This window comes from Martes martes (genome assembly GCF_963455335.1).
Source record: "Martes martes genome assembly, chromosome: 1".
NCBI lineage: Eukaryota > Metazoa > Chordata > Mammalia > Carnivora > Mustelidae > Martes > Martes martes.
The window spans coordinates 82574524-82600361 of record NC_137888.1 but is presented as its reverse complement, the minus strand read 5'-3'; the positions used below and the strand labels follow the sequence as shown (position 1 = coordinate 82600361).

The window sequence follows — 25838 nt, the reverse complement described above, 5'->3', positions numbered from 1 at the left end:
AGTAGAAATTTTTAAGCACTATGCTTAGTTTACAGAATGTACATAGATATAAAACAATTTAGATGCTAGAGTATGTTATCTAAAAATAAGCATTTATTGGATCAAGAGCCATGTTAGATATTTGATACTCATTATATTTATTCCTTAACAACTCCAAAAAGTAGGTGTTATTGGTTCTATGTTATGAATTTGGAAACTGAGGGCTGAAGAGGTTGAGAAACTTGCTAAAGACCATAAATCATGGCAGGAAGTTTGCAAGTTAAAATTCAAACTCACATCCCCTTGAGTCCTAAGTAGTACACTCTTTCCTCTATATCAGGTACACTTCTTTTTTTTTTTTTTTAAAGATTTTATTTATTTATTTGACAGACAGAGAGCACAAGTAGGCAGAGAGGCAGGCAGAGAGAGAGGAGGAAGCAGGCTTCCCGCGGAGCAGAGAGCCCGATGTGGGGCTCGATCCCAGGACCCTGAGATCATGACCTGAGCCGAAGGCAGAGGCTTTAACCCACTGAGCCATCCAGGCGCCCATCAGGTACACTTCTGATCAATTTCCTTGCTCATTGATGGTTTTGCTAGTTATTGGAAGAGCTGCCAGTATCTTGGAGGGAAAACAATTGAATTAAAATTAAGTTTATTATTATTTTTTAAAATAATTTTTTAAAAAGATTTCATTTATTTGAGAGAGTGTGAGAGAGATTATGAGTGGGGTGGGGGGAAAGGGTAGAGGGAGAAGCAGACTCCTTGCTGAGCAAGGAGCCAGACCTGGACTCGATCCCAGGGCACTGAGATCATGACCTGAGCTGGAAGCAGCCGCTTAACTGACTGAGCCACCCAGGCACCCCCAAATAAGATTATTAATAATTACTATCAAAAGGGAAAAAGTTGTTTAGCGGAAAACCTGGTGTATTAACTAGAGAGGAATAAGTATTTCCACAGAAAGAAAATGCTGTTTATCTTCAGTGAGTCCAGTGAGACCTGGGAAGTCAGGGTGAACCTCAGAAAACAAATATTAGGAAAGTAAATTACAATTCTTTTAGGACATATGAATGACCTTTTAATATGTAAGATATTCAAGAGTAAGGTATTAAATAAAATGAGCAACTATACTTATGGATGTCCATTTTACAGTTCCACCATTTTTTAGGAGTCGTGGTGGTACACTACAAAAAGTTCAAATGAAATCGGCCAACGGAGGCAGGGAGCACGGCTAACCAGGCCTGGCCAGTGCTGTGCACCCAGGTGCACAGCACATGCTCAAGTCACCTCTCCAGGAAGATTTAAAATGTATATGGTAACTGAAAAGATGTTCATGTCACTAGCAATAAAAGAAATGCTAATAGGAAAACAGAAGGTCAATTTTCACCTGGCTACCTATCAGGTCAGTAAATGGGAAAAAGGATTTGGTGTTAACCAGAGTGTGAGAGGCAGACATCTCCTTGTACTTGTGGGCAGAATCTGTATTGGGACAATGTGTGTGGAGGATGACTTTGGGAACATGTGTGAAAATAAATAATAGTAACATTAGGCAAATAACTCCATCTTGAAAAACTTGATCTTAAGGGGATAAGAATGGATATTTACAAACACCTTCAGGCTTACAACTACTTAAATATCTAGTATCAGAGAAAAAAATAGATGAATTGTGATAAATTTGTCAGTAGGATACTTTACAGTCATTAATATATTTACAGATACAGAATATTTTTGAGTAAGTGGTAATAATACCATGTCTTCATTACATGTATATTGTTAAAGAATACATGCATCTTACAGTGGAATGCCTTTTCTGACTAAAGGAACAGATTCCTAAAGGCGGCCCTGATAATAATTGAAAGAATATATGCAATATTCAACAGAAATAAAATGCCAATCAAAACTCCTTTTACTGGAGTTGAATAAGTGATACCCATCTGGGCAAAGAGTGCAGATACGTGTTACTATTTGGGTAATAATCTGATTGTTAAAGCTCTCTTCTAACTTTTCTCTAGCAGTGTCAATTCAAAAAGTCGATGCAGACACTTGAAAAGAAAACTATATGTTCATGAAATGCATATTACTGCTTTAGAACTGTTGACATTTTACTTTGTCTTCTCAGTGAATTTTAAAATAAAAATGGCATCAGATATATTTTTACAAGTTAAACTTGAACTGCTTCTCACTGATTCATTCTCTCTCTCTCAATAACATGCTGACACTCGCTCACCCTACTTCATCTATCTGTTAGAAGAAGCACTTACATTTAAGTAAAATCCATTAATAAAGCATCTCCTCAGTGGGAATCTAAAGGCTTATTCATAATGTCTGGATGAAAACTTACCTTTTTGACTTCTTTACTTGATCTGAATGTCTGCTGAACAAAAGAATCACTTTCAATGGCTTCAATTTCTTTTACTCTTTTTACTTGTTCGACCAGGGTGGCTTGGTCTAAAAAAAAGGGGGGTATAATGTCAGTATATTTTGGTGTGTAAGCTTGTTAACAACACTATTCTAAGCAAGCTTCTTTCTTTCTATGAAGTAATTTTTATGACTTCTGGAATTTAACTGGATGAAAAGATGTTATAGTTAAGCTCTAACAAAAAACCATTTTCCTCTGGAGATCCACAAATATCACATTCCTACACACCAAGGCTCTCACCTAAAACCTAATAACACATTGCTGAGAAGGCAATGCTATAATGATCCAAGCTAATCTGGGCTAATCTTGGGGGAGGGCCTTAAATATTAAAAAAAATTATCATGGAAATACATATAAAAGGAATTAGCAGCACAATGAATCCATTTGCACCTATCACCCCGTTTCTATAGTCAGGAACTCTGTTACTTCATATTTATTCATCCTCACTTCATTTTTTTTTTTTAAGATTTTATTTATTTGACAGAGAGAGAGAGAGCGTAAGTAGACAGAGAGGCAGGCGGAAGAAGAGGGAGAAGCAGGCTCCGGTGAGTGGGGAGCACGACATGGGGCTCGATCCCAGGACCCTGGGATCATGACCTGAGCTGAAGGCAGATGCTTAACCAATGATCCACCCAGCTGCCCCTCACTTCATTTTCTTAGGTAGACCTGGAGTACTCAAAAGTAACTCCCAGGGGTGCCTGGGTGGCTCAGTGGTTAAAGCCTCTGCCTTTGGCTCAGGTCATGATCCCAGGGTCCTGGGATCGAGCCCCGCATCGGGCTCTCTGCTTAGCAGGGAGCCTGCCTCCGCCTCTCTCTCTGCCTGCCTCTCTGCCTACTTGTGATCTCTGTCTGTCAAATAAATAATAAAAATAAAAATCTTAAAAAAAAAAAAAGTAACTCCCAGACCTCGTGCTGTATCACCCCTAAATATTTAGTAGGCATTTCAGATAAAGACTTCAAAAAAACCAAACAGTAATATAATTACAATACCATCTTCACATCTGATAATATTATGAATAATGCCTTAATATCATCTTATACAGTTTATGTTTAATTTTCACTGATTGTCCAAAAAAAATGTCTTTTTTACAAGTAGTTTATTTGAAACAGGATCCAAACAAGGTCCACACCTTAGACCTCGTTGATAAGTATCTTAAATCCCTTTTAATGACTGACTGTCTTCAGTTTGTCCCTTCCATTGCCATTTATTTATTGAAGGGAACAGATTATTCACATTTGAAAATTTTCTACATTCTAGATCTGGCTGATTTTATTCTCATGATGTCATTTAACATGTTCCTCTATTCCTTAAATTTCGTGTAAGCCAATAGTTAGATCTAGAAGCTGGATTACTTCAGGTTCAATTTCTTTTGGTCAAGGATACATCATAGGTGATGTTGTGTAATTCTCATTACACAGTATTGGGATGTGTTCCTCCCAATTTTAAGGAGGTTAAGATTGATCAGTGGGTCCAAAGTGATGTTGGCCTGACTCTATTATAAAGTTCTTCATCAAACTCTCACTTAACGTTTTCAGCAGACATTAATGTTTGTTGATTAGATCCATCATTTCATGAGATGGTGCAAAATGGGTGATTTTTCTAATTCTATTATTTTCCCTGCATTTATTAGCTCTGATTCCTCTGTTATGAGGAACTTCCCTTACTGACTGTGAAGTAGTCTGTACAGGAAAGGCAGAACAAATGTTTAATTTTCCCCTTTACTTGTCGATTGTGATCCAGAGGTAAGCATTATGAGTTCTTCAATATTTATATGCTTAATATATTTTATTATATGTAATCATTTTCATATTTTGTTGTTCCAGTTATTCTACCTTTGGGCAGTGGGGAAACCTCCTGAAGTTGGTCCTGCATCCTTTCGATATGACCACTTATAGTTAAGGGGTGATAAGATATTCTAGGCTCATCTTGCACAGTTCCTGCCCGAGACCTCAGCTTAGCCATTTCTCCAAAGGGCTCGGACTCCTTTGAGTGGGGAATGATATTTATTTAAAGACAGTAACTGGGGCACCAGGGGTGTTCACTGTTCCTGGATTGTCACTGCTTCTCAGCTTTTTCAGTGGGTAGGACAAGAAATGCATATTTTAAGAAAAAAAAAGTGATATGACTTCATGCTGATACTAGCAATCAAATTAAAGATTAGAGGACTTTTAAGGTCTCTGATTTTATATTTCTTTGTCTTTTCTTTCACTTTAAAACTCTTAAGTCTTGGGGCACCTGGGTGGCCAGGTGGGTTGGGCCTCTGCCTTCAGCTTGGGTCATGATCTCAGGGTCCTGGGATTGAGTCCCGCATCGGGCTCTCTGCTCAGCAGGGAACCTGCTTCCCCTTCTCTCTGCCTGCTGCTCTGCCTACTTGTGATCTCTCTCTGTGTGAAATAAATACATATAATCTTTAAAAAAAACTTAAGTCTTAATGATATGATCAGAAGTATTAGTTGTTTCTCTCTCTCTCTTTTTTAAAGATTTGTCACAGAGAGAAGGGGATCATAAGTAGGCAGAGAAGCAAGCAGAGAGGGGGAAGTTGAGCAGAGAGCCTGATGTGGGGCTAGATCCTGGGACCCTCAGATCATGACCTGAGCTGAAGGCAGACGCTTAACCCACTGAGCTACTCAGGCGCTCTTAGTTGTTTCTCTTAACATGAGAGTTGAGTATGTATTAGTTTCAAAGTAAAAAGGTTAATATCACTATTAACAAGATGAATTAATACAGTTTAAAATTTCTTTATGATGCTTTTTGATGTCAGGAATTATTCCACTGATGAACTGTCAAAACTGTATAGTCTAGGGTTACCTGAAATAATTCTCCATGTGCTTAGGCTACCAACAAGATATATAGCTAGGTTCAATTTGTTTCAATTCATTTTTGATGGAGATCTTGCTTTCTGTTTTATTGTTCTTGTGATTAATATTAATAAATTTTTTAAATATTTAGTTTATTTATATGTCAGAGAGAAAGACAGAGAGAGAGCACAAGCAGGGGGAAGCGCAGGCAGAGGGAGAAGCAGGCTCCCCACTCAGCACAGAGCCCAATGTGGGACATGAATCCATGACCCCAGGCAGACTGAAGGCAGATGCTTAACCAACTGAGCCACCCAGGCCTCCCTAATATTAGTATTTTTTATTTGAGTATAGTTGACACATAATGTTACATTAGTTTCAGATATACAACATAGTAATTCATATGTTATTATGTGTTATATACTACTATATGTAATTATATGTTATATACTATGGTCACCACAAGTGTAGCTACTATCATACTAAAATGCTATCATGATATCATTGACTATATTCTGTATACTATACCTTTTGTTCTCAAGACTTACTCATTCCATTACTGGAAGCCTGTACCTCTCATTTCCCTTCACTCATTTTGCCCATCTCCCAACCCCCCTCCCCTCTGGCAACTGCCAGTTTATTCTCTGTATTTGTAGAATACAAATCTGAATCTGCTTTTTCTTATTCACTTGTTTTGTTTTTTTTAGATGCCACATATAAGTGAAATCATATAGTATTTTCCTTTTTCTGACTTATTTCACTTAGCATAATAGCCTCTAGGTCCATCCATGTTGTTGCAAATGGCAAGATCTCTTCCTTTTAATGGCTGTGTAATATTCCAGGATGTCTGTGTGTATGTGTACACACACCCCACATCTTTGCCCATTCGCCTATCCACAGACACTGAGGTTGCTTCCATATCTTGGCTATTGTAAATAATGCTGCAAAAGACATAGGGGTGCATATTATCTTTCTGAACTTGTGTTTTTGTTTTCTTTGGTAAATGCTTAGTAGTGGAATTATGGAATTACTGGACCATGTGATATTTCTATTTTTAACTTTTCGAGGAACCTCCATACTGTTTTCCAGAGTGGCTGCACCAGCTAACATTCCCACAGTACACAAGGGTTCCTTTCTCTCCATGTCCTTGACAACACTTGTTATTTCTTGTTTTTAATATTATTTTTTAGTTGCATAAAACATATGATTCCAAAGTCAAAATGTAAAATATCATTCAGAGTAGTCTAAGTTTCCTTTCCTATCCCATTCTCTCAGGTCTTTCCCCAATCCACAGGTAACCAGTTTTATTAGATTTTGGTTTTTATCCTTCCTTTTTTTCTTTCTGAAAATATAAGTATACATATTCACTTCTTTCTTACACAAAATTAACATACTACACATTATGTCTTTAATATCATTCCACCCTAGTATAGAGACTTTCCCATTCTATTTTACAGCTGTATAGTTATCTGTTTCATGATTTTTTTTCCCCCCCAATGCCCTATTGGTGGTCATTTGAGTTGTTTTCAGTCTTTTGCTTTTCCAATTAGTGCTTTAAGAAATGTATTGTTTCATATTTTTCTTTTTTTTTCACAAGCTAGGCTCTGCAGGAAAAATGTAACATTATGATTCACACACTCTGTTTAAACTCTTGCTCTAAGCTGATATGAATACATAGCTGAGTTAGGAGCTACTGTACATTCAACAAACACCTAAAAATTTGGGGGATTTTAGGACAATAACTAGATTTATGGACAATAACTGGACAATAACTAGATTTATACCCTAAGAAACAACCATAAAAAGTGATTTGACAATAACGTAGTTGTTTGCATCAAAGTAATTTCTATATCCCTACAGATCTAAACATAAAATACTAAGTGTTACAAAGAGTACGAAAAGAAATTTGGTTTAATAATTTCAATAAAAATTAACTATTTATGAAAAATCTTTGTTTCAACTTTTGGCCAATTGTAAATTATAATTACACAAACTTACGCAACCTCCAGTTTATTTAAGGGAAAGACAGTCTTCTGGAAATGTGTCCCTGACAGCTCTAACCAGTCCTTCCTCATGTGAAAAATAATGCATAGAATGTCTGGAAGTAATAGCTGCTAGAGCCCACACTCCCAATTTAGGAAGACTATATTTGCAACATAAAAGAAAGTACTGTCAGTGTCATGGTTGAGCAAATAGTTCCACATGCTTTAGAATAAAAGCTCCTGTGCATTTTAATTATGCAATGTACTAAATGAGCATATCAAATAAGGAGATTCTTTGCCCAGCTAATTTATTAATGTGAACATATATATTCCAGTGGATGATATTTTTTTTAAGATTTTATTTATTTATCAGTGGATATTTTTATTACTTACATGTATAATAGTGCTAATATGGCAGAGAAAAGTCATAATGGATACCATTCCATGTGATCCAACTTTAATTTGTCAATGTGAAAATACACTTGTTTGTATAGGTCTTAGTTAATCTCACTATTATTTCACCATCGTTAATTCCCAATCAAAAGACAGTACTTCAGACTTCAGGATGATGTCTCATATGTATCAACTATTTGAAGCCTTGCGTTTTTTCTCTAACATATTCTCTCATTTGGATTTACAAAGCACATCATTAGTATTAAAAGTCAGAGGTGAGCTCACAAATACTACTTGATGTCTAAAGCTTATAGTGTTTGCAGCTTCAAATATGGACGTACAACCAGCTCCTAATACAAATAAAAGTATTATCATAGAAGCTGGCCCAAGGGCCAGTATGTTTAACAAAATAGCATTGGAGAAATTATAAAGGAAGGAAGGAAAAAGATTAGAGAAAACCAGAACGTTATCTTTGTGTTTCTTTAAAGATCACTTCAGGCCTAACAAAGTGACAGGGCAGATAAGAGAAAACCAGTATGCCTGACTTACAATATGAAAATAAACCAACATAGCTTTTACCTTTCAATGTGGGAACCATTTTACCAGTGATATTTAAATTAAAGAGTAAGAGAGAGTTATTTAAGTTAAAATTTGAAAAATTCACAGGAGAGTTACATTTTTAGTCTTACAAATAGCTAATCTTCATGCTGTTTGAAAACAGGCATAAAACATGTCTTAAAGGGCTTCATACTCAAAATTTAAATATCAATGTCCGCAAATATAGGTCTTGAATATAATCCTGTCATTTTGGGAAGCAGAATAAAACACATCAATAAGATACAATAAATTGCTTTAAATTCAGGTTCTTAAGTTTTACATACCAATTTGTCACTGAAAAATTCTTTACCAATTTTAAGAACAGGAAAAATGTGAATGAAAACTACTCATCATTTATATGCTTGGAAGGAATGCCTAGCATATAAAGTATCTTTATTCACCAGCTGTGAGGTAAAAATAAAGACAAGGAACAATGTTACTGGGAGAATCAAAATTATAGGATGTTTTAGACATTAACAAGGTAAACATGAAGGAAAGATATCTATTAGCATTTCATCCTATTTTATAAACACATTACTGGTAAATAAAATGACTTTCATAGTAGTTTGTAAAATTTCAGTAGAAGGGATACATATTCCATATTAAAACAAAAAATACCAGAGTCAGAAAGCAAAGTCACTACAGACTAAAAACAATCAGTACTAACTCACCACACGTAAAATCATTTTGCTCCTTTTGTGATAAAAAATTAAAATCAAACATTTTATTTGTTACTGTTGATGTTATATTACACAAATTAGGCTCACCAGCACTTCAAGTTATATTTGACAATTTCACACAATTTGACACAACTTTCACAGAATTAGAAAAAATATTATCAAATGATACACAAATTTAAGATTAGTGAGTAAAGATGGTAAGGTCCAATATAAACCTTTTATCTGAAAAGGCAAAATTTTACTCTATACTCCATTTGTAAATTACACAAACCACTCTTTAAACTGGCAGCAATGCTAGGCTGAGAACAGCAGATGGCACTATTACCCAAGATGTTATCATGGGATAACAGCCAACATGAGTTCCATGAAAGATCTCTTACACATGAAAATCTCATCTTCAACTGACTTCTCCTGAATATTAATATTTTATGAATTTCCCCAAAGTTAAAATGCATTCTATGTTACAAAGAGTTTGGGTCAGTTGGCTTCATAGTTACTGAGGTACTCATGCTACTCTTCCAGTAAAAAAAAATATGTATATACTAATAGTACTGCTATAAACACATGAATAACACAAAAGAATATCTTATTTTCAGTTTAAATTGACTCAAATTTTAGCTAAGAATGGGAACATCTATGAAATTCGTTTATAGTAAAATATCGATACTGAAAGCAAAACAGTCTTTGAAATGTAAAGCATTTTCAAGTCCTGTTGTAAGAATTTTTTAAAAAGCAAACAACAGACTTTGACCAATAAACAAACAAAAAAAGGTAGTTATTCAGTAAACTCTAAACAAAACCTACCTGGAAAAAGCCACTAAGCTTACTTGAAATTCTCAAGTTATTATACCAATTTCTTATGAACACAAATTTTAACAAAATGCAGCCATTCTTTTCCCTTCAAAACAGTACATTTTAAATAAGTTTTTTTTTTTTCATAAAACATGCAAAGCATATATTAGAAATTCATTTAACCTGAACATTTTAAGGTTGTTCATAGGACCCAGATCCCTGGGCAAAAATTCCTAGAACTGATACCCACGAATAACTAGAAAGATGAGAAAACTTTTTAAGTAGAAAGTGCCTGGTCTATTGCTCTTCTGGAAGCTGTTAATACTGGGCCAGGTTATATATGTCAATGAGGCTCCTGAAGCCTTCTAATAAACCTTCTTGGATAAGGTCCAAGGCAGACTAATCTTATTAAACTGCTTTCTGTATCAAATTAAGTAACAGGAATAATTTTAATGTGACTGTACCAGTGAAGAGTTTCTGAGAAACATTTTAATAAGTGAAAGTGAACTGGGTATCAAGCTAGGCTTTATTAAAAACAAAATGCACACAGAATACCTCATTTAGCTCCTCTCACCTAAAATGCTCTCACCTTTTCTCAATCTCCCTATTACCTTCTCTTGCCACCGGTGAGAAAAGGGCCTCTTCCATAATTCATTTGGCTCTTAGCATATGTTGCCTTGCACTGATACTAATCTCTTCATTAGTGAAAGCTTCATTTCCCCAGCTGGAGGGGACATAACTTTTTGCGTCAACTCCAGGACTTAGTGTTGTATGCTTTATTACTTAGTAAGCAGTCAATAAACTTTGGTTGAAAAATTGAAAGGATGTTAAAGTAACCATTAAAAAATAAAACTTCTTGGGGGGGGATGTCAAATTATAAGAAGTTTTTGTAACTTAAAAAATTAAGTGTCTTTAAGCAGTTATTTTAATAGCTCTGGGTTCAGACTATCTGGATTAAACCCTGTCTCTGCTATTTATTGTGTAACCTTGGGCAAGTGGTTCAAGCTGTAATGGTCTCAGTGTTCTTCTCTGTGCAATGGGAATAAACATCATGGAATAGCTGAGGTTGACTCTCTCCTTCCCTCCCTTCCTTTCTCCTTTCTTCCTCTCAAATATTGAAGCACATTCAATGCAGTAGGCATTGTTCTACAAATAAGGGTTTAGAAACAAGTAAGAGTTTCTTTCCTCATGGAGGTTATACCTTCATGGGAGAGACAAATAAAAAACACATAAATAAGCAATATAATATCAAGAAAAACAGAGCAGCATAGAGGGCTAGAAAGGACAAAGGGAGCTATTTCAGATGGGATGAGCAGGGAAATCCTCTCTGACATGGTGAATCCAGCAGAGAGAAGAAACAGGTGAAGGAAGCCAAGAAAATGTAGGAGATGATACGTGTGCTAGCCCAGGGTGAGGAAACACTAAAAGCACTTAATAAATGACAGACTAGACATAGTACTTGAGTGCTAATTTAGTCAGAGTAGTAAAGACATGGAAGTTGCCTAACAAGTTTACATAAAAACTTTTCAATTTCTGGCCATATGGTTTCAGGCTGGCAACCTTTTTTTAGCCCGGTAATACTGGCTTTAGCTCACACCTCTCATGGCATCATCTCTGGTGTGGCAGGCCTGGGAAAGACTGGAAGAGATGACAGGGCTATGCACATCTTTGAGAAGGCACAAAAGGCCGAAGTTTTATCAGGTGCCAAGACACTGGATCCACCCGGATTCACTGAACACTGCAGGCTGAATGGGGGAGCAGTGTTTCCCCTGGACACATGGCCCTTAGCCTCCAATGACTCAAGAGATGGGAAAGGCCCTGCTTCTTCCTAATGGTGTCTAGTAACACAAACTCCCCAAAATAGTAGTTGTGTGGTTATAAAGAAATGGGATTATAAAGCAAATGTATTTTACTTAAGTGTCTGTCAATATCCTAGAATGCCTTTCCAGTGAGGAAGGTCATAAAGGCTAATTTTTCATTTAAATGGTTGTTGAAAAGGCCGGGTGAGCTGTTCTGGTAGAAGGAGTAAAATCCCAGCAGTAACAGAAGCTTACGTTATGGCACTCTGCACAAAGCACTTCACATGGATTACCTCTGTTAACTCTCATAACCATGAGAGATAGTACTATTATTATTCTCATTGTACAGATGAGAAACTAAGGTGAAGTAACGTGGTCAAGGTCACATAACTAGCTGGTGGTAGAAACGGGGGGACCTAGTCATTGTAATCAAGTCATTAATTCCTTGTCAAATAAATTCTTTACCCACACCTGCCAAACAAATTATTTTTTCCCTCTTTCCCATCCATTTACTAGAAATAATAAGTGTTCTTGGGATTGTTCTTATTCTGTATTTTAATGCTTTATTTGATACCATAAAATCTCGGTCTTCTGGCATTATCTTGAGCTAGGTTACAAACAGTATTTTTAGAAGCTTACATATTTGAAAAAGTTTTGAAAGAATTATGTATGTCACACCCCCGAAACTTTTATTAATGTATTAAAAAATAAGTTTTTAGAGAACTGCATTCTTTCCCCTAAGCCTGAAAACAACCTGACTAGTAAATTACCACTTCAGAGCTGTTCTTTATTTATTGCGTAGCAACTGTTGTTGCAAAAAACTAGAACGGCTTCAGTACATTTGGCTAAACCAATAACCACTGTGTAACCTACTGCATAGACTATTGCCTTATGCTTTTTCAAGTGTAACAAACATGAGTAGTGAAATCTACTTTAACACAGTGGTAAGAAATAATAACGCCAACAAGGCTAAAGCTACTGGAGATTTCTTATTTTAATAGGACTGAAGAAAGGAATATAATTCGAGGTATACCAGATCAAGAGGGCAGAATACAGAATGTGAAGTTGCTGTTTGCTGTCCATTTTCATTCTAGAATTCTTATTGACTCTAATTAAAATTCTGGAGATGGAAGAGTTGTCTGTTTCCAAGGAACTTGCAGTGAATGCTGTCTGCCAGCCATCTCTAAACACCCCATAACCACACACAACTTGCCTGTCAGGAGAGCTAATGCAGACATCGCGGGGCACACCACATTTGTCACTGTGGCTAATATCAGAGATACGCAGCTCTTTTTTCTTAGCACACAAAAGCAAGATATGTAATTCAATGCTCAATTTACCCTTGTCTCGCAGGAGATTTTTCCCCGCTAATTGATAGAAATTAAGCCATTAATCAAGCCACTAGCCATCATTCAAACCGGAGAAGATGAATACAAACTTTCATCATAACCACCTTCCCCATTTTAGTGTTCATTAGCATTAATTTTTAATGCAATTATGCTATTCTTTTACGCTGAGCTCATAAATTACTGCTCTTTTGTTGCTGGCTGGCCTTGTAAAATCCAAACTAATGCTTTGTGCTCTGATCTTAAAGGCAATTACTAGGTTCTTCTATCTTTTATATCTTTGCATCCCAATAACCTTTATATATAACGAACACCCAGGACTGACTATGCCTGTTTGTTTTTTTAATGCCTCTATATAAATCTCTGTGGACATATAAATGTAGTCAAATGTATCTACAGCAAACATATATATGTATACACACATCACATACCTTATAAAATATAGATGTTAGTATAAAAATAAGATCTCACAAATTCATACAGTAGTTCAGGTTCAAATGTAATAATACATGATTAAAATGTAAAGCATCATTGTATTAAAGTTATCATTTTATAACAAATGAGAGAAAGAACATAGGACTATTAATAGCAGCTGACTGGGGCGCCTGGGTGGCTCAGTGGGTTAAAGCCTCTGCCTTCGGCTCGGGTCATGATCCCAGAGTTCTGGGATCAAGCCCCGCGTCGGGCTCTCTGCTCTGTGGAGAGCCTGCTTTCTCCTCTCTCTCTGCCTGCCTCTCTGCCTACTTGTGATCTCTGTCAAAATAAATAAACAAAAAATCTTAAAAAAAAAATAGCAGCTGACTATTATATGCATATTTAAGGGTCAAACAACTACTAAAAAAAGGAAGAATAACTATGGCATACCAAAACCCCTTAGTTCTTTACCTAGGGTTAATGTTTAATGTTTAAATCCTTATTTTTAAGAAAACTGTGTTGCAACCTGGAAATGAATGAGATGAAAATGAAGAGTACTCAAAGATTAAAAGAACCATTTATCCAAAAGTGTGTTTACAATTGCATTTAAGAACTCCACAGTCTTCTATTTTGCAAAGCAGATGCATCAGTTGATATGAGGATGACACTAGTAAAAGGACAGATTTCCAGACACAAACACTGAACCCAGAGGCAATCTACTCTTTCCTCTAATCTGGGGAAAGTCAAAAGTTGTATTCCCCTTATGGTCCCCCAAAAGCACTGGTTATACTCACTCCTAGGTCCAGAGGAGATTAAAAAAAAAGAAAGTAAATAAGACCAACAAAACCCCTGCAACTCTCTTATATTAACCCAGTAATGCCTTAGCCTTTGTTTGCAAGTTGTTATGTTCTGGCCACCCACTAGCTAGAGAAAGCATGCATATGTGGCATTAAGATTAATGAAATAAAACTTATTGGAGGAAGAAAACTTAATGGGAAAATATCAGAAGCACTGGTGTTGGTGCCAGCCCAGTCGCCTCTCAGAGTTGCGTAGCTGCTACCTCCCACTAACACCAGGGTACTGGGGTAGGGAGTAGAGAGTGCACTCAGAAATCTTCTACCAAAACCAAAACCAAAAACAAAACAAAAAATGGGGGGTTTTTGAATCATTAACATAAGATTATCTTCTGTCTTCTCTCAGGGCTCGTTCTTTGTTTGATTTCATCTTTAATAGAAAGTTATACATGGACTAGAAGCAGTGGGGTTTAATTCTGCAAGGACGGGGATTCTTTCCACCCAGGGACTTGCTCTGCCAGGAAAAGCGGGACAGCCTCAACTCAAGTGTTTTGTGATTTGTTCCTTCATGACCTTAAAAGCAAACAGGTAACTAACATATTGTATTTGGACATTTAAGTTGTCAATACAAAGCTGTGAGTTCTAAGACCTCTTCTTATAAGCATTTTGTATTAGGCTTCGTAAGCTTATAGAAAATAGTCCATGGCCCCATGTGCCTTAATTTCCTTAACACATTGAAAAAAATGCTGGGGTTCAGAAACAAATTGACGTTAATTCAACCAATACGTATTTACTGCCTTTATCTGCCAGGTGCTGGAGATTTCTGGTTGAAATGACATCTTTTTTGATTCTCAAACAGATATAATTTTTGGTAATAAATAATATCCCCATTTTTCAAAAAGAGCATTTGATACTCTCAACATTTAAGAGGTACCAAAAGAGGCAGAGCTGGAATATGAAACCAAGTCTTTGTACTTCATATTCCATATGGTTCTCATTGAACCAGATGCCTCCTTAGCTTTTGAATCTGATAACCTTACATGATGAAGCGTTATGATTGTTTATGCTTATTTTATATGCTTTTCAATTTTATATACAATTCTGATATTTTTAAAAAAGATTTTATCTATTTTAGAGAGAGAGAGAGAAGAGGGAGATGGGCAGAGGGAGAAGGAAAGAATCTTAAGCAGGCTCTATGCTGGCATGGAGCCTGGCACAGGGTTCAACTCCATGACCCCAAGATCATGACCTGAGCCAAAGGCAGAGTTGGATGCTTAACAGAGAGCCCGATGCGGGGTTCGATCCCAGAACCCTGAGATCATGACCTGAGCCGAAGGCAGAGGCTTAACCCACTGAGCCACCCAGGTGCCCCATTAATTTCTTTTTCTTAAAAGCAGAGTATTTTGCTATGTTAATGAAGTGCAGCATATAAAATCATTGCATTTATTTATTTATTTATTTATTTATTTAAGATTTTGTTTACTTATTTGACAGACAGAGATCACAAGTAGGCAGACAGGCAGGCAGAGAGAGAGAGGAAGGGAAGCAGGTACCCTGCTGAGCAGAGAGCCCGCTGCGGGGCTCGATCCCAGGACCCCGGGATCATGACCTGAGCTGAAGGCAGACGCTTTAACCCACTGAACCACCCAGGCGCCCCAAAATCACTGCATTTAAAGAAACCCAGCATGGGTTGGTCTGCATTTTTTAGAATTTCATACAAATGGTATACTCTTTAATGTCTGATGTTTTTGACTCAGCTTGTTTTTTTGCAGTATAGCTCTGTGTGGGGTAGATCTATTTGTTCCTTTCATTACTGGTAGAATTCTATCACAAATCACAATTTGTTTATCCATTCACCTGTTGATAGGCATTTGGGTTGTTTCCAGTTTCTGGCTTTTGAGACTAAAGCTACTATAACATTTACGTAAAGTCTGCATATTTTCGCTTCTCTTGGGTAAATATATAATACTGTAATGGCTGGATTATATGGTTAAGTTTGTATTTCTCTGATGACTAATGATATTGAGCATTCTGTAATACACTATCAACCATTCATTTCTTTTTTTTTAATATTTATTTGAGAGAGAGAGAGAGAGAAAACGAGAGCTGGGGAGGGGAAGGGAAAGAGGGAGAGAGGGTGAGGGAGACAGAGAGAGAAGCAGACCCTCGCTGAGTAGGAAGCCCAATGTGGGGCTCAATCCCAGGACCTAGAGATCATGATCTGAGCTGAAGGCAGATGCTATAACCGACTGAGCCACCCAGGTGCCCTGACCATTCATTTCTTTTTAAAATTGTTTCAAATCTTTTGTTCGTTATTTAACTAGGTTGTCTGTTTTGTTATTATTGAGTTACAGGAATTCTTCATCTATACTGAATATACATCCTTTGTCAATATATATTGCTAATATTTTCTTCCATTCTGGGACTTGCCTTTTTGTTCTTTTTTTAAAAGATTTTATTTATTTGTCAGAGAGAGAGAGTACACACAAGCAGGCAGAGAGGCAGGCAGAGAAAGAGGAGGAAGCAGGCTTCCTGCCGAGCAAGGAGCCCGATGCGGGACTTGATCCCAGGACCCCAGGATCATGACCTGAGCTGAAGGCAGCGGCTTAACCAGCTGGGCCACCCAGGCGTCCCTGCCTTTTTGTTCTTTATGGTATCTACCAAAGAGTAAAACTTTTTATTTTTTAAAGATTTTATTTATTTACTTGTTTGAGAAAGAGAGAGAGAGCACATGAGAGCACATGAACAGGAGGAGGGTCAGAGAGAGAGGGGGAGAGAGAGAATCCCAATCAGAGTCCACAGTGAGCACAGAGCCCAACATTTAGCTCAATCCCAGGACCCTGAGATCAAGACCTGAGCTGAAATCAAGAGTCGATGCTCAACCAACTGAGCCACCCTGGCACCCTAAAGAGCAAAACTTTTTAATTAGAAAAATTTCAATTTATTATTTTTAAAATTTTGTGCTTTTTGTGTCTATCAATTATTTGTCTACCTCAAGGCTGCAAAGATTTTCTCCTATACTTTCTTCTAGATCTATAATACATTTTAAGCTAATTCTTTTTTTTTTTTAAGATTTTATTTATTTATTTGAGAGAGAGAGAGAGATCGATCACAAGTAGGCAGAGAGGCAGGCAGGGAGAAAGGGGGAAGCAGGCTCCCTGCCGAACAGAGAACCCGATGTAGGGCTCGATCCCAGGACCCCGAGACCATGACCTGAGCCAAAGGCAGAGACTTAACCCACTGAGCCACCCAGGCACCCCGATTTTAAGCTAATTCTTATGTATGGTATGAGATAAATGTCATTGTTTCTTTTCCCCAAAAGGATATCCAGGTTTTCAGCAGCATTTATTAAAAAGATTTTCCTTTCCCCACTGAATTGCCTTGGTAGTTCTGTTGAAAATTAATTGGCCATATATGTGAAGGTTAATTTCTGGTCTCTTTAGTCTGTTCCATTTATCTATATGTCTATCTTTACAGTAACCCACAGTCTTCATTACTATAATTTTATAGTAAATCCTGAAATTAGGGAGTGTAAATCATAGGACTTTGTTCTTTTAAAAAACTGCTTTAATTATTCCTCATTATTTGCATTTTAAATAAAATTGGTTCTTAGTAAAAAAAACTTTGCTCTTAACACTTCATGTGGAATTTTAGCATTAGGATGCAAAATGTAATATATAATGAAATTCAGTTTCAGGAATAAGCTGAAATACAAATAATTATAATAAAATTAGATACTCCAAATATTAGTTTGTTAGGTACAAAACTTAAAATAAAAAAGAAAACAATTGCCAATTACTTAAATCAAATTTAAAAATAGTTTTGGGATCAAGTTGTAAAAATGTTACTTATTACCAAAAGATACTGCCAAGTTAAATTTTTATTTCTTCTGATTTAAAGTAAAAAACTGAGCCATATTCATATTACCTTATAAAAAGAGCTGCTACATAAGAAGAAAATAGTTTAAATGACTAAATGTTGATCGTCAAGTTTTTTTATTTTGTTTTTTAGTTAAAGAATGTGGCCTGGAAAATGTATTCAGGTGGAACTGATGAAAGAAAAATCAGAAGGCAAGTGTTTCAGGGACTTGTAAGGAACCAAGGGCGAGAGAGTCTGAACTACTTGGAGAAATTCTACTGGTTCAGGGAAGAAAACTGGGGCATCCAGTCCCAAATAAAATGGATGAATAATGTCTACTTTGCAAACTTTCATTTAAGAAGCAACATACCTACACATCCTAAACTGAACTCTGATGTCTGTAATTATAATCTTCTTTGTTTGGTCCATCATTTTGAAAATACTTTCTTCTCCTTACAGTCTTGCCCTTCAAATAAATGTAAATAAGATTCTTGGCTTTTACTTAAGAAAAGCCCTAAATGCTACATTATCTATATTATTTAACTATAGATAATCATAAATCTTTATTACTACAGTTAAATCTGGTATGTTTCTGTATGTTCCAATACAGTTGGTCAAGCTGCATACAAAGAAATATATATTATTCTTATTTGGTTTAACTTATTGCAGCTAACTTTGGGCAGGCTTAAAAATCTCCTTGACAATGTTATGATAATTATACGATAGTAAGTCTGAGTTATGATTTATATGCATAGCTCTATATTTTTTCTAATTAAAATATGCTGGTAAGATAGCCTAATGATTTGGTTTTTTAAACTGTACTTTAAGAAAAAGAGGGTAGCAAATATTTAAGTTGAAAATATCACATCAATAATGATCATAACCTTAATAAAAATAGAGAAAAGCTTCCACATTTTAACCTGTTTCTAATACATTATGATTTCAATAAAGCGGACCATACCATAATTCCCACATTTGCCACATTAAATTGAGACCTATACAGAGCCATTCTGATGAGGAGCAGAGTATAAACAAAGAATTAAGTAATTAACAAATGGGAAATTTTATATATATATGTACGTATATATGTGTGTGTGTGTGTGTGTGTGTGTGTATATATATATATATATATAGGCCCATTTCTCCATGACTATGACAGAAATCAGCTATAGAAACAAGGTAATATTAATATTAACCATTCATTTGCTTCTAATAATACTTTCTCATGACAAACACTATGTTTTAAGTTATAAAATTACAAAATAATGGGCAAGTCCAACTCTACTTTCAGGTGAAGTGACTGAAAATCAGCACTCCAAGATCTAACTTCACAACAAACTATATTATCTTGAACAAGTACTGCCATTAAATTTCCATCTTCTCTTCCAAATTAAGATATGGTGTCTACTAAAGTACAAGCATGATCTCTGGGTGGAAGAAACACTTTAGCAGAGAGGAGTTTATCATTCCATAGACGAGAACAGTGCCCTGCAAGACTGATAAATTTGGAGAATGGAAAAATCAGGAGATGAGGAACTGAAGGGAAGATCAGGATTGTTTGGAAGCTAAACTTTGGGAGTAAGGTAAGACAAGGGGTTCTGAAGATGTGTGCAAAGGGGGCAGGACAAGAAAGGGAAGGGAGACAGTGAGAGAACATTTACAATAGTTCTGAGCTTCGTATGCAGAGCTTCCAATTACAGCCCAGTTTGGGAGGACAGTGGCTCTAGGACAAATCTCCAACTATAGGAACATAATTTCTGAGTAACCTATTTTTTATACATTTTATTTTTATTTTTATTTTTTTAAAAGATTTATTTATTCATTTATTTGACAGGCAGAGATCACAAGCAGTCAGAGAGGCAGGCAGAGAAAGAGGAAGGGAAGCAGGCTCCCTGCCGAGCAGAGAGCCCCATGCGGGGCTCGATCCCAGGACCCTGGGATCATGACCTGAGCCAAAGGCAGAGGCTTTAACCCACTGAGCCACCCAGGCGCCCCTTTTATACATTCTAATTCTTAATCCCTAAGATCTACAACAACAACAACAACTACCAACATATGATGGATGTTTAAAGATCTCTGATCTTTGGGAAAGGGGAGATGGCAGTGTTAGTGGCAATCATTCTATAGTATCTCACAATCTGAGCAGAAAAATCTATAATGGGTCCACAGAAGTGGAGAAATTTATAAACCTAAGAGGTTTATAACTTAAGAAGGTATATTTGCCAGCTTGTAGCATCTGAAACTGGAATAACCAGGGGCTATTACTATTTGGATATAAGTAAACTTTAAGTAAAAAATTAAAGAATAAATTAACTCATGAACACTAAGACTGGGTAAAAATATAAACTTTACATATACACGCATATACATACATGCATAAACACTTCGAGGCCTACTTAAACTCATTTAATAATCACAAAACTGATATTATATAACAATATTAGTACTAAAAATAAACCTTTGAAAAGGAAACCACTATGAATCCACAATTAATTTAAAACATTTCAAGAAGAGTTTTTACAGGCTGACTCAGGGCTTGATCCTGGCAGCCAGATGGACATAGCAGGTCAATAATCCAGAAGCAATGAGACAGTGATTAGTCAGACAGTAAAACCAGTCCCTGGAAGCAATTACTGTCCAACACGTCAGAAAGCTAATTGACCAACATAGTCAGAAAATGGATTTAGAAGTTGCAGTATCTCCCTGCTATCCCTTTTCTAAAAAATCTTTTTTAGTAAACATTCTACAAAAGCCAGTACTACTTCAAACAATTATCACTCACCGCTAAAAGTCTTTGTCCATAATAGACAACTGAAGAAAGGTCCCTTTAAACAAGCCAAGTTTACTTGTTCCTACATTCTTTATGTCTAACCAGTCAGACATGTTACAAAGCTGTAAGCTCTAAGAAAATCTCATCTGGTCCAAAAGGTTATCAATTATCCTTAAATTTTGCTACAAAATACCAATGGGCCAAGCCCAAATGAATTAAGGAATCAAATGTTATGTTTGAAAGTCTAACAAGAATAGTGTTTGGATCACACTAAACATTCACAAGGAATCTAGGAGGTATTTGTTGAATGGTCAGCTGAACACAGAGAGGCTACTGTAGCTAAAGAATGTCGTTTTCTTATATTGGGTAAGGAAGCTCTTTAAAGAGTCTCTCTCTTTTTTTTTAATTTTAGGAAAATGGCAGGTACTTGTTTATTGCTCTCAAGAATTTCTAGATAGTACTTAAAAGCTAATTTTTTATTGTCCTTGAAACTACTTAATGATGACCCTTATAGGAGCAAGATTATATTTCCATTTCTACTCCTACCCATCATTCAATCTAAGTAACCACTTCCTTAGTCTTGATATATTTTTCATTTGGCTTCCATGACACCATATGCTCCTATTTTCTTTCTCCTCACTGGGCACAATTCTTCATTTTCCTATACTAGCTCCTCTAAATGTTACTGTGCCCCAATGTTCAGATTGGACCACTTCCTCTTTTTTCTTTTTTTTTTAAATTTTAAGGATCTTATTTATTTATTTGACAGAAGGAGAAAGAGCACAAGTAGGCAAAGAGGCAGGCAGAGGGAGAGGGAGAAGCAGGCTCTCCACTGAGCAGAGACCCCTGTGCAGGGCTTGATCCCAGGACCCTAGGATCATGACCTGAGCCAAAGGCAGACACTTAACTGACTGAGCCATCCAGGCACCCCTCACTTCCTCTTTTCTATCTTTATTTTCTCTCAAGGTGACCCATAGCTATAAAAACAATTTACATGCTAATGACCCTCAAATCTTTAGGTCTAGTCTTGACATCTTTACCAACTCCAGACCTTGATTTTTCTCTCTTACTCTCTAAATTTAAACTACCACTTTTCATTGACTTCCTACCACATTTAGAATAAAATTCAAAGTCCATGCTCTTCTTTACAAAATCCTATAAACTCCTACATAATTTGGCTCCTACTAAGATGTTCAACCAAATCTTTAACCCTTGCCCTAGCCACACTGGCCTTCCTGTGGTTCTTAAGCATTCTAAACTTACTTTCACCTTAGGATATTTACAGAAGCTGTTTCCTCCATCTAGAATTCTCTTTTTATAGCAAGTCCCTTCTTGTTCAGATTTAATTTAAATGCCAGGTCTTCAGGGAGGTCTTTCCAGAGTACTCAGTTCCAAAGCAGTGACTAGTCATTTTCTAGTAGAGAAATGAGTTAATTGTGAGGCTATTACAGGAATTTAGGCAAAAGTTGATTACTATCCCAATCAGGTGGGAACAGAGAGTTGTTTTAAACATAATGAAGTTTGATATGCTTGTATGTTAAAAAAAAAAAAATGTCTCCCAGTTTGGAGTTCAGAAGAGAAAGTCTGGGCTTTAGATATAAATTTGGAAGTAACAAGCACATACAAGCACTTACTCTAATGGAAAATGACAAATTCACCTAGGGACAAAGGTTATAGAGAGAAAAGAACTGAATTCTAGTGAATGCCAATATTTGTAAATTGGGAAGAAAGAAGAGACAGGGCTAGCCAGGATTGGCAAGGAAACCAGGTAAGTATTTTATAATGCCATATAAAGTAAAGTGGACATGTTTCAAGAAGACTAGTATGGTGAGCTGTATTGAATGTGCTGCAAGGTTGAAGATGATGAGAAAAATTCCACTAGATTTGGCAAATTAGAGAGTATTGGTATTTTGAAAAAAAAAAAAAAAGAGTTTTAATGAAGTGATGTGGTAAGTCACCTTAGAGAAAGACGATGTGTAAATAAAAACTCCTATTTCCTAGATAATGGAGGATAAAGGTTCTCTAAATGATACTTGTGCTGAACACAACAACAAATAATACTGGACAGAATATTTTAAAAAATCAAATTAAATGTATTGTTGAGATCACATGAGGTAAGGAAACAGCAAAGACCAAAAGTAAACAGTCCTAGTAGTAGTCCTCTAACTCATAAGGAAATTGAACCTCTTACAAGAAACTTCTTAATAAACACTAGGTTCAGAAAGCTTTATAGCAAAATTCTACCAAACCTTCAAGGATAAGATAATTTGATGTCACCCAAATTGATTTCCTAACTCATTTTATTAGGATAGCACAAATTTGCTTTCAAAACTAGTTAAGAATGGTACAAAAAGGGAAACATTATAGAAATCATGAATGCAGATGCAAAAAGAGTAGAAGAGTGAAAACAATATAACACACACACACGTTGTACACAAACATACATACATATATAATTCATATTTAAACAATGAAATCCAGGAATGTAAAATAAAAAAAGATAATACATCATAATCTTGTTGAACTAATTCTAGGACCACAGATTTGGTTCAGCATTAGAAGATATATCAGTGTAATTCATAAAATTGTCTTATTAAAGGAGAAAAACTAAACTAAAAAACTAAAGCCTTCAACAAAAGTCAACATTTAGGGCCACCTGGGTGGCTCAGTGGGTTAAAGCCTCTGCCTTCCGCTCAGGTCATGATCTCAGGGTCCTGGGATCGAGTCCCGCATCGGACTCTCTGCTCAGTAGGGAGTCTGCTTCCTCCTCTCTCTCTCTCTCTCTGCCTGCCTCTCTGCCTACTTGTGATCTCTATCTGTCAAATAAATAAATAAAATCTTGAAAAAAAAGGTCAACATTTATTTGAGATCAGAAACAAACAGGGGAAGGAAGGAAACATCTCTAGCCTGAGAAAGGGAACCTACTCCCCTGCCCCTACAAAACCAAGCCAAACTGAAAAGGGTTAAGGTTAGTATCATACTTAGTGGTGCAATGTTAAAAAACATATCCTTATGTCCACAAACAGGATAAACATTCTAGCTATCATCATTTCTATTATGTACTAGTGGTCCTAGTCAGTGCAATAAGATTAAAACAAGGAAACAAATGATATAACAATTAGAAAGGAAGAAACATAAAAGTGACTATTAATAAATTAAAAAAATGATTGTAGAGAAAACCCAGAAGTACCTACAGATAATTTATTAGTTAAGTACAAAACTAGTATTTAAGAGTTGACTGTACTTGTGCACATCAGCCATGAACAGAAAATAAAATTTTTAAAAAGACACTACTTTGATAGCATAAAAATATAATGTATAACTAAGAATAAATCCAAAGAGCGATATACTAGTCCATTAGGGACAAAACTGTGAAAGTTGACTAACAGACACTAAAGATGACTTGAGTTAGCATGCAGGGCTATACCATGTTCAAAGATAAGAAGATACAATATCATAAAGATATCATTTCTTAACAAATCTATGGATTCAACATAATTTCAATAAAAATCCCAGCATATCAAATGGTCAGTCTATTCATTTATCAATTTAGTAAATCTCAATAAATTCATTATCAAATATATATGGAAAAGTAAAGATTAAAAATAACCAAAATATTCATATGGAGAAAAATGAGCTGGGTCACTTGTCTTACCAGGTATCATGACTTATTATAAAGCTAGTAATTAATACATAACACTCTTAGTGTAGGGATAATTAATTTGATCAAGCAGGACATACAGCAAGACAGAGAGGCCAGAAATATTCTACACATATTGAGAAGCTTGGGTGATGAAGGTGCTGGCACCACAGTTCAGCAGGGGAAAAAGAAAGCATATTCAATAAATGACGCTGGAATAAACAGTTACCCACATGAGAAAAATTGGGACCGCTCTACAGTGCACTGTATGCCAAAATCAATGCCTGGTGGAATAAAGATTTAACTATGAAAGACAAAATTTTTAGAAGACAGTGTAGGAGAATATGTGTAAGACCCTGAATTAGGGAAGAATTTATAGAACAGGACATAAAAAAATTAAAAACATAAAAGGAAGGACTGATAAACTCAAATACATAAAAACTAAGACCTACTGAGAGAAGATATCTATAACACAATTGACAAAAAATTTGAAAATGCTGAAACCAATAGAAAAATGCATTAAGAACCTGAACAGGCATGTTGCAGATGAAGAAATACCAATGACCAACACATACTTTAGAAGAAACTCAATTCTGTTAGTAATCTTGGAAATGCTCATTCAAACCAAGATTAGATACCATTTTACAGTTACCACTGTAACTGTAAAATTACCATTGTGGCAATAAGACCACACATTGGCAAAAATAAAGAAGCCTGTAAATACCAAGTTTAACAAGGATGTAAAGTGATCAGAAATGCCATATGATACTTTTGTGAGTACAGACTGGCCCCAACCCCTTTGGTACCAATTGGGCACTCTCTGGTAGAACTGAAAACGTTTCTACCTTATATCTCAGAAGTTCTATTCCGATACACACATGCCCTAGAAAAAGTCTTGCACATGAGCACCAGGACAGAGGAACTAGAATGTTTCTATTAGCAATGTTTGTGACTGCAAAAAATCTGAAACAATCCAAACGTCTATCAACAGGAGAATGAATACATTTGGGTCTATTTGTAAAACAGAATAGTTTCCAACAGTTAAAATGAATAAATTACAACTATAAGCATTACTATGGATGTGTATAACAACGTTGAACAGAAAAAGAAAGCAAGTCATATAAAAATCACACACTATTTTTTCATTTATAAAAACCTAAAAAGCATCTAAAACTAAATGTTGTATTATTGGGAATACACACAAAGGTAGTGAAACTCGCAGAACAGCAAGAGAATAACAGGCACAAAATTCAGGATAGGTAAGATTGGAGAACATTGCAAGAAGGGGCTCCACTATATTTTCTGGTTGGGAGATGTCTGCAGGTGTCTGTGTTACTGCTGTTTTATACCTTTCATATATAATATAAATAGGCCTTTGAATTTTTTCATATTTTTTTATTTATCAGGGAGAGAGAGAGAGAGAGACAGAGCACAAGCAGGGGGAGCGTCAGGCAGAAGGAGAAGCAGATTCCTGCTGAGCAAGGAGGCCGATTTGGGACTTGATCCCAGAACCTTGGAACCATGACCTGAGTCAAACAAAAACGCTTAACTGACTGAGCCATCCAGGCGTCCCTGAATGTAT

At 36.1% G+C, this 25838-nt stretch overlaps 1 protein-coding gene across 2 annotated transcripts in view; it reads right to left on the bottom strand.

Annotated features, from left to right (window-relative positions):
• The window catches only part of RSRC1 (arginine and serine rich coiled-coil 1), a 449299-nt gene that overhangs the window by 6925 nt on the left and 416536 nt on the right, over positions 1-25838 (bottom strand). Inside the window, exons 8-9 of one of the 2 annotated variants that reach the window (XM_080796320.1) lie at positions 2318-2424; positions 344-598 (exon numbers count right to left, since the gene is read on the bottom strand). In XM_080796320.1, coding sequence (XP_080652446.1) covers positions 545-598; positions 2318-2424 — 161 coding nt within the window. In that variant the 3' untranslated portion in view covers positions 344-544. Of the gene's footprint in view, positions 1-343; positions 599-2317; positions 2425-25838 lie in introns of those variants that run through there. The other variant, XM_080796319.1, reaches the window with a different exon arrangement.